The sequence below is a fragment of the Mizuhopecten yessoensis genome, unplaced genomic scaffold (genome assembly GCF_002113885.1).
Source record: "Mizuhopecten yessoensis strain PY_sf001 unplaced genomic scaffold, ASM211388v2 scaffold8573, whole genome shotgun sequence".
Classification (NCBI taxonomy): Eukaryota; Metazoa; Mollusca; class Bivalvia; order Pectinida; family Pectinidae; genus Mizuhopecten; species Mizuhopecten yessoensis.
In genome coordinates this window covers 1,208,525-1,226,038 of record NW_018407615.1, presented here as the reverse complement: position 1 = coordinate 1,226,038, position 17,514 = coordinate 1,208,525, and the positions used below count along the sequence as shown (strand labels likewise).

The following is a 17,514-nucleotide window of genomic DNA, read 5'->3' as shown; positions in this document are numbered from 1 at the left end:
TTAGTCATAGTCTATCTTATCAACTCTATTAGTCATAGTCTATCTGATCAATTCTATTACTCATAGTCTATCTTATCAACTCTATTAGTCATAGTCTATCTTATCAATTCTATAAGTCATAGTCTATCTTATCAATTCTATTATTCTATTAGTCATAGTCTATCTTATCAACTCTATTAGTCATAGTCTATCTTATCAATTCTATTAGTCATAGTCTATCTTATCAACTCTATTAGTCATAGTCTATCTTATCAATTTTATTAGTCATAGTCTATCTTATCAATTCTATAAGTCATAGTCTGTCTTATCAATGCTATTAGTCATAGTCTATCTTATCAATTCTATTAGTCATAGTCTATCTTATCAATTCTATAAGTCATAGTCTGTCTTATCAATGCTATTACATAGTCTATCTCATCAATTCTATTAGTTTTATTTCAGTTATACATATCTATGTCTCACTAGTTTATTATGAATTTGATTTGATGAACTGTATAAATTACAAATAAAGTAAAAATCATAATTAATGACCAACTCAAAAACATGTCCCTTACTCTGAGACGCAGTGTGGTACACTTACATAGCTAAATCCAATGGTGAAGTACACAATCATGACAGACCAGCCAAAGAAGAAAAGGACCATGACAAGTACAAAAAGCAAGCCAGAGCACATTGTGAAGTCAATCTGTAAATCAAACATTACAATTTATTACATGTTTATTTTTAATAAAACATTACAACAGATTATATCTTTATTGTAGCTAAAGTATTCAAATGTTCATGAAATCTTTGTTGTTGATAAAGTATCACAATTTACTAAAATATTTATTGTTGATAAAGTATCACACCATGTTCAATCTTAATTGTTGATAAAGCATTCAAACTTATTACATCTTTATTGTTGATAGAATATAACAACTTGTTAAATCTTTTCTTTTGATAATGTATTACAACTTATTACATCTTAATTGTTGATAAAACATTTGAACTTATTACAATTTTATTGTTAATAAAGCATTTCAACTTATTACATCTTAATTGTTGATAAAGCACTATCTCTTATTACAATTTTGTTGTTGATAAAGCATTCAAACTTATTAAATCTTAATTGTTGATAAAGCATTAAAACTTATCAAATCTTATTTTTTGATAAGTATTACAACTTATTAAATTTGTATTGTTGATAAAGCATTGCAACTTATTGAATCTTAATTGTTGATAAAGTATTACAACTTATTAGGGATTTCCATTTGGATGGAAATACCTATTGTTATTGTTGTTTTTTCTTATTCTTATTATTCTTATTTCCAGAAATCTTGTTAAGGTCATAGGAGTGTATTGCTAAACGGAAGTTAGGAAGTACATCCCTAGTTGAAAATCCAATGTAGGGAGACAGTATCACAATTTCCACATATTCTATTGTTTAATATTAAACTGATGAATACTGTATGCTTATTATTGACAGAACAGCGTGTTCTGTCAATATTAAAGTATTTCAAAGCAAGCCAGGCATTAATTCAGTTGTTTTTTGATCAATGAGTCACATGTGTCCATTTTTCTGTACTTCAGGAAACCGGCTACCTATTTCACTATACTGTGAAGTTTTCCAAGAACGATAACTCATTGCATGCAGTTACTATGTGTATATGGTTATATTATAAAATGTCAATTTTTAATCGTTTATAGACGATTAATTTTACACAATTTCAGCATTTATGAAATTAATATACATTAATGCAATACTAATCTATGTTAGTATCATTTTTATTGACATTATTTTGCAAAAAAAATGTGTGTTTCAAGTCTCTTTTCAAAATTCAATTCTTTTTACATTAATTTCCATTTAAAATCCTTAAAATTCTGACAACCTATATCTTTTTTTGTGGCAGAAAAATTTCTTTACTTCAAAGCAATATAACTACAAAATTTGAATAAATTCTACTGAGAAATGGCGACACAATCCTATTACCTTAACACTTTATCTCAAAAAACGAATAAAGATGGTACGTCCGTATTTCAGTACATGATAGAGGACAACAAACTCCAGACACCCGAACAAAAATCATGATCGTAATGTCAAAGGTCAAGGTCCCAGATCTAAAAATCGATTTTTTAAAACATTTTTAGAACGACCATAACTTCATAGGCGTTCGTTGTTCTGCATGAACATTATGTGGATCTTGTAGATCTTGGTCGGGGCTATTTTTTGCCCATGACATGTTTTCAGAGAATATGTCAAGTTAAAAGCCTCGCTATGAGGTCAAATATAGGTAAAAAATGAAAATCTCAAAATGAGTTATATTTTTATCTCATCATAAAGGGAATGTTCTAATGAAGGTATGTGAAAAATTTCATGATCATAGCTTCAAAAATGACGAAGATATGCCACTTTGAAAAGTTTCATTTTCCCGCCAAAATTCAAAATTTTACTAAAAACGCTTGTTCTCCTTCATTAAGACACATACAGGGTTGATATTGGGTATATCCATAGTATGTAGCCTTGCCTACAAAAATGCTACATATCATTGACCTTGACCTACATTCAAGGCCACAGGGGTCAAATGATCTTGTGGACACTATCTCAAGAACGAATAAAAATATAACATTCATATTTCAGTACGTATTAGAGGACAAGAAACACATGGTATGCAAACAAATTCATTATCATAATGTCAAAGGTCAAGGTCACAGATCTAAAAATAGAGTTTTTTTAAAAACGTTTTTTTGAACGACCATAACTTCGAAAGCATACTTCTTGTTGAGCTTAGTCAGGGCTAACTTTTTTCCGTGACATGTTATCAGAGAATATCAAGTTCAAAGCCTCGTTATGGGGTCAAATATTGGTCAAAAATAAAAACAATAGTTCATATTTTCCCAAATATAAAAGAGCAAGGTCTATTTAAGTTATTTCCGAAGTTTCAAGGTCATAGCATCAAAAATGACGAAGATATACCACTTTGTTATTAGGGATTTCCATTTTGTCATTTTTGTGCGATTTTGAAGTGTTTTCAGTACTCTCAGTACTTTGATTTATATTAAGACGTCTTAGGTACAAGCTGGTAATACTACATCAATTACTACGCACTCTCAATCTTAAAAGTAGGGATAGTTTACATCTCTACTGCAGTGGGCAAACATCAGCCTTTCTTTGGCATGGCAAACCGAACCGATATAGACACAATGCTCGTTTCATTCACCACCCCGATGTACATAGTTGAGGGACTATATGCCTTTTACGGACTACCTTCGTCTTTCTCCGACGTCATTTCCCACTCTGGGAATCCCACACTACTCAGTCAGCTACTGTAGACTAACACACGTTCAAAGGGCAATAACCCATTACAGAACACTCAAACTACGTAGAGACTGTCTCCTTACTGTGGTCTTATTGAATCGCAGATCTGCCCTTATCCACAAACAAGGTAAATCTTCCAAACTTCCTAGGCATAATAGTCAGCTTCAATATGTCCAGGAACAATTTACTCACTGTATGTTTAAATGTTTGTTTTCCATTTTTACTCATTAATATCCAAAGACATTCATTATGATAATTCATAATATATCACTGATATATTTTCATAACTTCTGTTTCAATATGTAAAAGTGTTCTGTTTATCTTATATATTGCTGAAGCTTATCAGGCTTTTCTCGGTGACCAGTAAGTGATGCAGGCCAACATATTTTTGATCATTTTCTTGTTGGAAATCCTGTGTTTTGATCTTCATCAAATCTAGTAATAACTTTGTTGTTGATAAAGCATTAATACTTACTACATTTTTATTGTTGATCAAGTATTACAACTTTTTAAATCTGAATTGTTAATTAAGATTTACAATTTAAGTTAATTTTTGTATATGAAAATTTTGCCAGTGTTCAATCCTGGGTTTTGCAATAAGAGGGTTGAGATTGTATCCATTATCAGCAAATATTTTGTCCAGCACATGTAAGTTCACTCCCATATTAACTCAAGAGTAATGCATTTGACTCATTGCTGAGATTTCTCTACCCTACACTCTATCTTGTATTACTGTATACTCTAATTATCAGCAAGGATTTAGTTTAAAAACAGAATGATTTTCTCATCATAAAATTTCATATCACATACAGATAATATTACATTGCATCTTACATATTGCGTCTTTCCAAGACTGATTCTACAAATTTTAAACAGGGCCTCTGACATTTTTTGAACAGGGGGAATTTTGGGAACTTACTTAAACATTGGATAATGAGGGGTCATAAAGACACGACTAAAATGGTATTCAAAATGACATAATACATGTATTTCATGTCTTTCAAGTTTGATGAATCCTCAACTATGGTACTGATTATTTTATTTATTCTAAACTTTTTTGATCTGATTGACACAACATCTTCTCTTTAAATCAATATTCAACATTAAAGCTAGACTAGGTGCAGTCATATGCATGGTCATTGACTCAATGAATTGTATATTTACTATTATACTGAAATATTGTAACATCTAAAACCTGTTGTAAGTTTGTTATAAATGAATACGAACTGTGAAAACTTTCATGCAATTCTATGACAGATGTTGGTAAGCTTTTGAATTACTGTTTGATTGACTGAATTTATCGAATAACACATATAAAATCTTGCCATTATGATTTATATTTCACCGAAATAACACTGCATATTTTATGAATCTGATGAATAAATCTTGAAATTATAGCATTATTTCAAAGAGGGCTGCTAGGGGGGAATGGGGCCGTTTATAGCCGCCTTAATTTGATAGAAGAATCAGCCGTGCTTACCTTAGTCTGAATGGCAAACAGGGATACAGAGAGGCAGACAAGAGCTGTGATTCCTGCTGCTATTAACACACTGTAGGTGTCATAAAAGCTGTAACACACAATAAAACAACCTTTCTTACAATCTTACAGCAGAGACACAGCCAGTTTTCAGGTCATGCTATACAAGGTACAAGATGTTATATTTGCCCAGTAGCCAGAATTCCTTTTTGGCTTGAAATCATTGGTTGTTATACAAGAATAGGTTTTGAAGATTTTAATACTTATTTTCCTCTATGGTAATGTGATGTCATTATTCCACCCTCAATGTCTTTTTTGTCAGCCTGTTTTTCGGTTCAAGCTGGAAGCAAGCTGAACATTTATTTGCGGTAATGATAAGTAATGTTTTGCAGAGAATACAGTTTGCATACTGTATACAAAATAATGAAGTCATACCACATATGTGTTCATCTGGCTTATCAGATTGCACTCGATCAATCTGTGACATTAGATGTGTGGTATTACTTATTTCTGTGACAGGTGTAGATTTAACACATTACATATTGAAGGTATATCTGATGTAACATTACATTATACAGTATAGGTTTTAAAGAAGTGGAAATACCTACCCTAGTGTCTATGCATATGTCCATAATCCTAACCATTTCTCTGTCCTAGTCTGAAGTGTAACTCCTAAAGCTCCATTTATCATCACTATTAATTATCACATCCCAAGTCAAAATCAATATAACAAAGTTTCAATCTTAGGCCAGTATTTTTTTTGTTTAGGGAGGTCGGGAAAATGTACCATTTTATATTACAAATGTTACTTATTCATCACTTGGATGGTCGGGTGCCAGGTGGTGCAGTGAATAAAGCACAATTGCCTTTCACCAAGGCGGCCAGGGTTCGATTCCCAGATCGGATGTGAAAAGGTATGGGGGTCATCTGCCTGACCACATGGATTTTCCCTGGGTACCCCAATTTCCCCCCATAATAAGACCCCCATGAGGATTTCCATCCGGGCCAACAAGAGTGATTAATATAAGTTGAAATAACTTGTTTCATAATTGTTGTAAAATAAATAAAGTTTATTTTATTCATCCCTTAAAATCGTTCAAAATTGTGTTTTCATATGTTCCATACTTTGATACTGATAATTCATAATGTCAAATCTGCAAATATTTCCATTGGTTTTTTTTATTGGAAATACTAATTATCCAGAATTACTACAAATAGATAACATGACAAAATCATAATTCAAAGTAATATTTTGAGCAGAGCCTTTCTTGTCATCTCTGTTAGTTATGGCAAACAGTCAATACTTTATTTCTTGCCCTAGCAAACATATGGCCTTAATTCCCATAACAATGATCATTCCTTCATCAAACACCAACGAAAGGTTTTTTTTCAATAAGTTTAACAGATCATATATATATAGTCTTAACCTCTAGTCAGAACCCTTAGGCTCTGACCCTAAAATAACTCAACCACTGCAAAATAGTAAGTCAGCCTCTTGTCAGAGTAATGGGGTCCCATAGTGTGAGGGCAAGATGGGGATAGGGAGCACACTGTGTGAAGGACCCCATCACCTATATGTAGGCAGAATCTGTTCATATGTATCTTACCTGCTGATTGTGCCCACCATGTAGGAGAATACCAATGTCTGAAAAAGAAAAGCAAACAGTTACTTGATATCATAAAAAAGATTTTTTTTGTAATAATGACGCTATTATTTAAAACCACAAATGAAAAGCAATTCTCCATTCATGTCTTTTTAATCATTGAAGTCAGGACAGCTTTGCAAATTTATCTGTGACCCATTCACTAATTGTTATTTGCTCATTTGTCTATAATTTATTTACCATTACCAATAATCTGGTTATTCCATAGATCATATGCGACACATTGACCTATTCAAAATCAATCGTTTAATTCTGCAAGTTATATATCGACCAGAAATTCATTTCGAGGATTAGTCTGCAAGAGATGTGCCCCTTCTACTGAAGCATTGTGCTTTCCATTTGTAAACTGTGTCCTCTGTTTAGGCCTATGACATTGATTGGTAGCAAAACAAACCTATGTTACCTTGATCTCTACAACAATTTGATCAAAAATAGATATGGTAACCCCCCACCCCTCCCCCCTCCCTCCTCACCACCACCACCACTTTCCTACCCCCGCCCTTCCACAAATGGTAATCATCTTGTGAAGTTTCAAGTTTTTGAATGGAAAGATACAGTAACTGTATTACAATCAAGGAACAAATTTCACACATCCATTTTTTTGTGCAACAAGTCTGTCGACTTTTTATCCTCAACTCTATAAGGTTCCTCATCAACCCATGGCCAGCATACATCATCTGTGAAAAGTTGATAATGAATTTTTCTGCAAAGGAACACATTGCCTGCAAACAGACGTGACTACAGACAAAGGCAGGTTCCAGCTTTCTCTCATTACTACTTTCTAAACCTTGTTTTGGGGGGTTTTCGGGTTTACTAATGCATGTGTAAAACCTGATGACTTACAAACACAGCCAGGCATATATAGTTCCCAGGGGTCTTCCTTCTCACGGAAGGAACACAAATCAGGACGAAGTAGGTCACTATGAAGGTGGCACTGTAATATGAAGGTTACATTCTATTATTTATCAATGAATCTTATCCAACGTTAGTAAACTTCTGTCAAATCAGTGTCACAAGTAAAATATAGTTTACTCACACCCTGCAGCGGCTGTACTGTTTATATAGTCATACATGTTATAATATAGATGTCTATGTTGTGTTTATGATGTTGTACAGGTATATGAATTACATTATGTATGTCCACCTTCATTGGACAGCAATACAAAACTTGCTGATATTAGCTGCAGCCTACATGTAGTGATGCTAAATCATGCTGTTCAAGTTAAATATTACCTACATGTTATCCAGAAGTAAGGGTAGTTACATATACCATATTATCCCAATACATACTGCAATTAAATATTCTCTATCTAAATTAAGTGATTGAGGAGAAGAATTGCCTGAATGCAGTATTTATTGATTCCAGCAGACTAATTTTAATAGTAAGATTATCTAGGTCACCTTGCTTATCATATTCATAGGCATATGAATACTGAGTTAGACAGGGAATGATTTTCATTACATTTTACTTGGTGGAATAGATATAATCTACATATGTGTGTATAGTATGGGGGAAATATAACTCTCCAGGACTTGAACATTTCAGAAAAATAATTAACTCAAACTGCAAGTGGCCTTTGTTATTTAACCCTCGTTATGTATTCCACTATAATACACGAACATGCATTTATTTATTTTTAAATATGTGACTCGCAGTTAGCAAGGCATTTTATACATTGTACTTACTATGACACATAGTAGCACACACGACCATCTCCTTGGACCCAAATCTTGATGTCATCTCTGAAATAAAAGAAAAAATATGCACATTTGACATAACAGCCCTGAGCCAAAGAAAAGCACACATGTACATGTATATATGAATAGCTTTGTTGGAAAATTCAAGTCATTTTTCAATTATCAATGCAATATATACTTACACTAAGGAAAACACAGCAGCACAAGCAAAGGTGATGAGGAGCTGGACCATCAGGATCAGGTATACCTATAACAACAACAGCATGTAGTCCCCCAATAAACAAATAGATAGTCATCACTGCTTATCCTCATAGATTTTACATAGTTTGCACTACAAGTTTCTCTATATTCATTACCAAAAGAACTTGCATCCATAGGGCTATGAATGTAATTGGATCAGTGTTATTTGAAGCTTCTCCTCCCGCCTGGAATCACATGAAACAACCACTTAAAAAAAACATTTTGACGATGTTAGACTGTTCAAGGAATCTCGTTTGCGCCGATGACATGAACACTTCAATATCGGAAATGTCTGTATTTAGGTGAATAAGAAGTAAAATATTAGAATGTAAATATAAGGATTGAACAGATATTTTCAATGTTCCACGGGTACGAATGAAAATCGGTTACATACATATCATTTATCATTCTTCATGGAATATGTATGTAACCGATTTGTGTTCATACCAGTATGAAATTGAAAAAAGGGCCGTTCAATCTTGATACGGAAAGCGTTATAACAGATTGTTGGTGAGCCACTTGAACGTACTTACATATATGTAACTGTCTGTATAAATCTAATAAATGTGACTTGTATATATATCCACCATCCTTCCAAACATGTGATATGTGAATTGTATTTTGACATCAGAAAGATATCTTAAATGTAACTTATCATACAAGTCATCTTATGATTTGTTAGTAAAAGTTCGCAAAATCTTTTCAACGGGAAAATCAAAAACAGAGCTTTTTTGTTTTCTATGCCTGACCAGTAGGTTGTACAAAATTTAAATGGCCATATTCCCATCACAAATGCATGCTCAGATATGTTGGCAATGCAAATACTCTATACAGAATTTTTTGATAGATTTCTGATTAAAGTGAAACTGAAAATTTGAAACTGGACCTGTATCTTTTCAATGAAATAATGTATGTGACTTTTTTTTAGAAAATTATTTTTGGATAGATCTTTCCCTTTTTTACTCTTTCATTGATCTTTGGCCTTGAAGAAGAAAAGATCAATAGTGTTTTCATTAAGAACAAGCAGCAGGCCAAAATGACTGGTTCGTTCCAATTTTGACAGGTTCAAATCCTTTTTTTCTTATAGATCTCATCATGATCAGTTATTCTTTTACAAAAGTTAACCAGTTAAATTGTCATTTGGTCTGTTCAACTAGAAGCTACTGCAGAGCCTGGGTCACTCAGTGTCCAGTGATGTACACCAACAGTGCACTTCAAATATAGTACACCTTCTAGGATGATGCTACTTAAAGTTTCATCAAGATATCTTTAATGGTTTTAAATTGTTAACCCTCAAAATATATTAATGAAAACGTTTTCATTTATGGAGTCTTTGACCTTGAGATGAAGTCATGATGACCGAATTACTGTTCAGTGCACACCGCCTGTAGGTGATTTAGGTAGAATTAAGTAGACGTTAATCTGGTTTCATAAAGTTTACTTAAAATGTCATAAGCATACCCAAAAGGACCTGTACTTATACAACAATGTCCCCCTTCCTTTAAAAGGGGAGACTAGAGTCTGATCACTGAAGGCAAATCATGGTTGATTGATGATATGAATTATATTTATTAAACCACAACCATTAAATAAAAATAGCAAACAAGAGGCCCAAGGGCCTTAGCGGTCACCTGAGTTATATTATAGGTACCCGTTACTGGTAGCTCAATTTCATTATTGAGATGTGATGTGGAAATCAACATGTAAACAAAGTGAAATACAATACTCATCATGTCACCATAGTATAAGAACTCTAAAAACTATTCAAATAAATTATTTTGCTATTGAGAAATATAATATCTATTGTTATTTAGCCAATTTTCCTCTCTGGCCAACCCCTGGGATAGGACAGGATCTTAGTTTCTGATACTATTTGATTTCAATTTCATTATAACTATTCCAACCAAGTTTGAATTACTTCTTGCTGAAAATGGACAAGATATAGTCAGTTATTTCCCTATATAAACCAAGGAGAAATGATGACCAAAGGGTAATATAACTATATAATGTACCAAAGGGCATTTCCATCCAAAAAAAGAAATTTGAATCTTCTACCATCTGAGTGCAGATTTTTTTTTTATATCAGCCATTTTCCCCTTTTTGGGCCCTTTTTATCCATTAAGAGTATTTTTTGTAACACATCTGAGTCTAATGATGAAGATTTTTGAAATTTTAACCATTATCCCCATTCGGGCTGCACCTCTCCAGCCCCTGTGGATGGGGCAGGATCTGATTTTCTCATACCATCTAATTGCCATCTGGCATCATAATCATTCTAACCAAGCATTAATAATTTCCAGCTGAAATTGACAAAAATATGCCCAAAAGTGTTATTTCCCTATATAAACTTTACCCCCTCCCCAAGGGAGAACGGATAGCCCGGGGGAATTTACAATTTATATAAAGCCCCTGATGATTTTTCTAACCATGCAAGAGAAACTGACTGTAGTACCTCTGAGTCTCAAGAAGAAGATTTTTAAAATATTGGTTAATTTTCCCTTTGGGGCCCCACCCTGGCCCCTGGGGTTGAGGCAGGAATCCCAATTTACAATTTGATACCATCTTCCTCCAAGAATGATTCTCACCAGGTAAGAATAATTTCCTATAGAAAATTGACAAAATATACCTAAAAGTGTTATTTCCCTATATAAACTATAGTAAACATTACCCCCTCCCAAAGGGAGAACGAAGAGCCCGGGGGTACTGAAATTTACAATTTTCATAAAGCCCTTGATGATCTTTCAGATTGTTCTGAAATTTGTCATTACTGTTTCCGGTGCGCTCCTTTAATTATGATTGCCCATTCAAGGTTGCGGCCAGTAAGTACGCTGACAACCACATGGTTGTGTCATGCTCATCTTTGTGTGAGTGTTGAATCATTGAAAAGAACCAAAAGAGAGAGAAAGCACAAATTAAAGAACATATTTCTTTCTATGATTCAGAATTGGCCAACCCACAACCAATGCTTAAAAAAAAGTTAAAATCAAGTCCTGAAATAACAAAGAGAGTCTGGTACCGTACACATTACAACTAACTTATTCATGTGCACCCCTGAAATTTTATAATGAACTATTCCAACCTTTTAATTGGAAGATTTCACATGTGTCTTCAGGGGTGAATGAGTTAATGAGCTTTACTTGAAACCACCATGATAATATAGTGACATGATATTTTACAAATTTACAATATATCACAAGGATTAACAAACAAAATTGTTTACAGTATAATAACCAAAAACTTGTCTATCTAATAAATTCAAACAGAAACAAAATATATTTGAGGTAGCAGCTGGGACCTACATCTTTCTGTGGACTCATAAAATGTAGTCAGGCATGCATAAACTTTCAATAATCTATTCAAAATCGAAAAACATGTTTTCCACCCAAAAAAACAGGTTTTAAAGAAAAATATGTCAAATGTCCAACAGATTTATTACTTGGGCTATTGCTTGTATGTTTGTAGTTCAAAGTTAAAACTTTCAACCACGGAATATTAATACTGATTAATAGTTCCTTTCGATTTTGGAGAATCAAGTATTCCAATCATGTTGAAAAACTCTACTTAAAAGTGATCAAAACCTTGTATCTCAATAGTGGCTCTATAGAACACTTTTATCAAATAAATGTGTATAATATAGAACACAATATTGTTTTAATTTCCTTCTAATACATTTGTGTTAATCAGCTAATTGTTACACCTACAAGTTCCCAACTTGTTCCAGAATACAGTTGCTAACATGATTTGTCTATATTGTATAATTCTTTTGAGGATTTGTGTTGATTTTACTGCGTAAGGGACACAACCCATTATCAAATTGATATTTGTTCACAAAAGCAGAAATAATGACCATGCATTGTGTCATATAATTGTCATAATATTGAGTTTAAATGAAAATTGTGTTGTGTAGTTACATGTACACTGCCAATGTGTACGTACATGCATATATTACCTTTTTGATGAAGTTACGTCTAATATTCTTGTCAGAAAATGATGACATGTTTCCCATTGGACAGGAAACCTCAGAATGTGTGTCGACATGGGAGGTATTGGTACTTCCGCCATGCAGGTTTAATGAGCCTGATGCTGGGTAAGATTGTGGCGGGTAGTATGATGTATTTGGTGCTGGTTGACCTTGAGGAGGATAGCCAGGTTGATTTGGATAGCTAGATGCAGGAGGTTGCATTCCTTCTTTTCCATAGTTACCACCTAAAAAAAATCATCAAACACTGAAGAGTAGGTCCTGAACAAAACTACAGGATTTACAAAGCAATAAGCCATACCCATAAACTGTTCAACATAAAAAAAAAGCAATTCATTTTTTTTAATATTATACAACTACAAGTATATTGGTACAGAACACCAAGGCATAGTTTTGACTATATACTATGTATGAAATGTTTTAAGTGTGTTAATAACATACCATATGAATAACCACTTTGTTGATGGTCAGGAGCTGTGCCTGTCACCTGGTCATATGTGGGAGGAGGTGCTGAGGGATGGGTTGCCATAGCGTCTATATATATAGATCTGCAATAGAAGTATTGATAATTTAAATCACAGTACACCGCATCCTTGTTATAGCTTCATCAATGTTTCTTTAGCTTGAGCAGTTTACTGGAGAAATAGTCAACACTTGCATCAAAAAGTTGATTGTTGTTTTCAAGTGAAATGTAGAACATTCCATACTTGCAATATTACTGTACTCAAGTTTTAAAGCATTTCTAAAATTAACATGGCTATAAAAATACAGTTGCTTAAACTTAAATTTTCAGACAATAAATACATTTTTGGACCCTTATCGAAAATGTTGTCTTCTGATTTACAATTGTAATGTATTTCTGAGATTGATTCGTGTTATCTTGATTTTTTTTCCCTTTTAAATGATGAAATGCAAATTAAGAAAAGTTCTTTCAGTACATTAAATTTTGCTATGATGGTATTACATTACTATTGGCTTCAGAATAATTCCATGAAAAAAATGTTGAAATGCATGAAGTAAAACAGGAGGACATATGCACGACCATACTCGGATTGAGAATTTCCCAACTTTAGACAGATCGACGCTCTAACCACTGTGCTATCTGGTCACCAAAGATCAACCCTGAGTCCATTTCCACAAGATTTCTCCACAATATACAAAAACATCCAAACCTAAGACACACAAGACCCTCTACCACATTCTGTGGGTATATTTCGTTAGGCACCAAATGTAACAAGAGAGGAAAAATGCCAACGTTTATTTCATAATTAAAATGTACACATCTGCTTAACAATTAAATTACGTATCTATGTACTTGGGGAATTATTTACATTTCGTATACGTCTCTAGAGAAAGTATTGTACTTAGAAGAAACTAATTTAGTTTCATTCTTTATAAGCAATTAATATACATATCTAGTTTCATCTATCTCCATTTCGTATACGTATCTATGTACTTAGAGAAATTATTTAGTTTTATTATATATGTCCATATCTGATCTATTTGAATCAAGAGAAATGTAAGTTTGCTATGTTTAATAACTTTTAACATGATATTTATGACTTAAAGAAAAAAATGTTTAGGGCGAAACAACCCTTAGGGTGAACAGGATTTAGGGCAAAACAACCCATTACCGTAGCAACAGTACAATGCACAACACTTGAGGACTTCAAGGCACACATATACCCTATGCAGGAATCCCCTATGCAGCCCTTGAAGCCCTCACATGCTAGTGCACATGCCAGCTTTTATCATTTATCTTATACCCTGCACAAAAACATCCAAAAAAACTTATCACTTTAAATAACCCCTCTTTCACGCCTTTGTGCACAGGAACCGAAGGCACAATCATCAGCATTGATGGAGCCCCTGTATTAAGAAATCAGATGCATGTACTAAAAATGCAACCCAGACCTCTATTCCCTTTATATACAAATGAAAGTTATAATCTGACATATTTGTATAATCCCTGTCAGCTTCAAACTGCTATTGTAAGTCTGCTCATAAAAAGATTATAGACACACTTCCCGGAAACTAACAGGCGACAAGACGTTGCTCGAGGTTTTTCCAGTTTGCTAGATTCATTTACGATTAATCTGCCAAATATCAACGGTTTGCCAATGCCGTTTTTTCAAATACCGATATTACTCATGAGTTGCGAGGCCTAGCTGGAATAATTAATTTTAATCCTGTTCAGAGGCTACTGTACTGTTTACTGCTGGTCGGCCTTTTTTCTATCGGATATGATATGATTTTGCCGACTGCGACAGCGCCTGTCAAAAGTATCTCGCCGTGTAAAACCTCTAACATTGTTGGAGTACTGTACTGTAGGCAGTGTCAGATTATGCAATAGCCCCATGATCTGTACAGTATCTTTAGTCTATAGGAAAGGCCTCAATCTGAAGTAGAAACTTCCGGGATGATGTAAATGAAAAAAATATGGAATACTGATTTGGAGTTTTCTGAAAATCTGTGATTATTTCAGATTTGCTAATTGTTAGTCAGGATGATCTGTAGCTGTAGTATACCGGAAAGACATCAAATAAACTTCCGGGATGATGGAAATGAAAAAATGATTGAATAGGCCTACTGATTTGGAGTTTTCTGAAAATCTGTGATTATTTCATATTTCGAATAAACTATCTACGATATAATTGGCAAATAATCAAGACCGATTAGTACTTACTAGACTATATTTACGTAGCTTTAACACCACAGAGAGCAACCTGAAAGTGTTTGGTTGGTATGTTTGACGTCACAGTCAGGGAATGGGTAACATTCGGATAGATATTGCGGTAATTGTCTGAGGTCGTTACGAACTTTCAATTCGTACTGTAAAACATTCTCGCTATTCGCCTTTTGGTGGTATTTTGAAAGCGTGGTAAAAATACGAATATTTTTTAACAAATAAAAGAGTTTAAACCTGCCTAAATAGCATTTATAAGCGGCGCGTCTAAATACCCAATACTATCACATACGACCCAGTTATGTACCCAATACTACTTTAATACTGTGAAATATCAACTTTGTATAAGTTATTTAGGCCTACTTCTATCTGCCATATTTTATCGAGAAATATGCTATTTGGTGCAAAAAACAGTCAGTTTTGACCGACAGCCTATCAGTAAAATGTGTTCTCTCGAGTTATTCCCCTTTATTCAATAACTTTGCCGCTCCCAATTAATACTACTTGTGAAATATCACCTAAAACAGAGTAATTTCCTTCCTTTCTGCCGTATTTCCTCAGAGAATATGTATGTACAGACGTACAGCAGAGACTATATACTTCATACTATAGGTCTCCTTGTACCATAATGAGTACCTGGATTGCTATTAAACAGCCCCAGGACACGGACTAAGGATATTGGCCCGATCCGCGAGTCCAACATGAAGCTGGACTCCAGATAATAACAGACTTGTGCTATTTCTTAATTAGTGTCACAACCTCAAGTGGGTTTTGTAAAAGAGACGTATATATTATATAATATATACATGTACGTCTGGTTATAAATAGTACATATATCTCTCGGGTTGTAGATTCGAATTTGAACAAATAGTATTTTCTTATGGATTGATATATAATGTTTGTGACATTACTGGTTTTATAATATATATATTTTAATAGAAAAATATTTATTCAATCAAATTTTTATAACTTTTTGGCCTAATGTTCCATCAGTCAAAAAAATAAAAAATGACAAAGTTATAGCATGGCATACATACATGTCATTGTGGTAACTGTTGAGAAAGAGATTCTTTTGAATTACTTGAAACAGTTGTGTTAGATATTTTTTCTTAATTCTTGACTTCAGAGGTAACATTTTCTACTCTAAGTAATTGAATTAGCTTAAAGACAAAATTATTAGTCAAGTAATATTTCTTACTTCATTTTTTTTACTTAAGTGTTGTCACGGACTAATCTAATTCCGTGATGGGGAATATGTTATATTCAGGAATAAAATGATACAATTTGTGTAGCAGTACAAGTACAATATTTTCTAGATCTTATAAATATCGGGTATCTGGGGACTAAACAAATAAATGATCAATCAGAGACCTATATATATTCTTTTTGTTTTGTTTTTAAATACGGACTTAGTTAGCATTTTCTAATTACATGGATTAAAGAATTCTGCCTCAGATTGCATATTCTCTGAGGAAATACGACAGACAGAAGTGAATAACTTTTTTAGATGATGTTTCACAGAATCAAAGTAGTATTGGTTATAGCATTGGGTAGTAACCGGTGAGGTTTTCGGCAATGTAGTGGAATAGCGTACCATCTGCTTTTATAAAGTCAAATACCATGGCCAAATTCAAGAAGGATATAAAAAAAAATCACCTCTTCTATAATTTTAGGTGGTTTATGGTCCAATGGCATACCTGTTTCATCTGCAATAAAAATACGCTCTGGCCGAATTTTAGATTACATCTATTTTATATTCCCCCCAACATGGCAAAGTAGTTCTAAACAACATTTGGATTAACAGATATGGCACGATCCCGCGGTAATGACTGGGGGCTACACAGACGCACCTCTGGCCACCTCTTGATGAAACCTAGCCACCAGCCATTCACAAATCTATTTCTGATTTCTCCCTCTTTCACAATATCCCCAACAATAGATAGCAACTGTTGTTTGGCCTGCCAAACCTAATTTGGGCACAAACTTTGATATATTCAAGTTTCTGCTCCCCCAGGTTGGAGAGTGTTGGATGGGGACAAGGGCGGGTGGCAGGGTCACTGGAGACCCGACCGGTGATGCGGTCACCCAACGATGACAGGGGGCCTGGTATTCCTCTACTATCTGGGGAACAGATATCTTTCTACCTGAAGAGAACTCGGATTTATAAAAATCCAAAGCCCTCTGCATGTTTTCCTCGTCCCAGGTTCTTCGGACCTTTTTAGTCGACATATTGATGCAATCCTTCAATAAATTCCAAACCAAGATTTGAAATATTTTTTATCTTTTGTTAAACACAATTTTTGTATTTTTGTTACGAGTATTGTATGTTTTATATTTATGTCAACCACATGTGAGATTAGTTATTGAATCTAAATAAAGTGAGTTCTTATTCTTTTCTATTTATTATTATTTTTCATATATTAAATTGTTTCTGTTTACTGTTTACTGTTTACATGATAGTTATGTGTCTTTGTC

General features: G+C 33.7%; 1 protein-coding gene across 1 annotated transcript in view; it reads right to left on the bottom strand.

Annotated features, from left to right (window-relative positions):
* The window catches only part of LOC110456216 (protein lifeguard 3-like), a 26,080-nt gene extending 10,957 nt beyond the window's left edge, over positions 1-15,123 (bottom strand). Inside the window, exons 1-9 of the mRNA XM_021506811.1 lie at positions 15,040-15,123; positions 12,795-12,901; positions 12,324-12,580; positions 8,317-8,381; positions 8,123-8,179; positions 7,280-7,370; positions 6,380-6,417; positions 4,776-4,863; positions 581-685 (exon numbers count right to left, since the gene is read on the bottom strand). Coding sequence (XP_021362486.1) covers positions 581-685; positions 4,776-4,863; positions 6,380-6,417; positions 7,280-7,370; positions 8,123-8,179; positions 8,317-8,381; positions 12,324-12,580; positions 12,795-12,882 — 789 coding nt within the window. The 5' untranslated portion in view covers positions 12,883-12,901; positions 15,040-15,123. The remainder of the gene's footprint in view (positions 1-580; positions 686-4,775; positions 4,864-6,379; positions 6,418-7,279; positions 7,371-8,122; positions 8,180-8,316; positions 8,382-12,323; positions 12,581-12,794; positions 12,902-15,039) is intronic.
* Between the last annotated feature and the right edge of the window lie 2,391 nt (positions 15,124-17,514).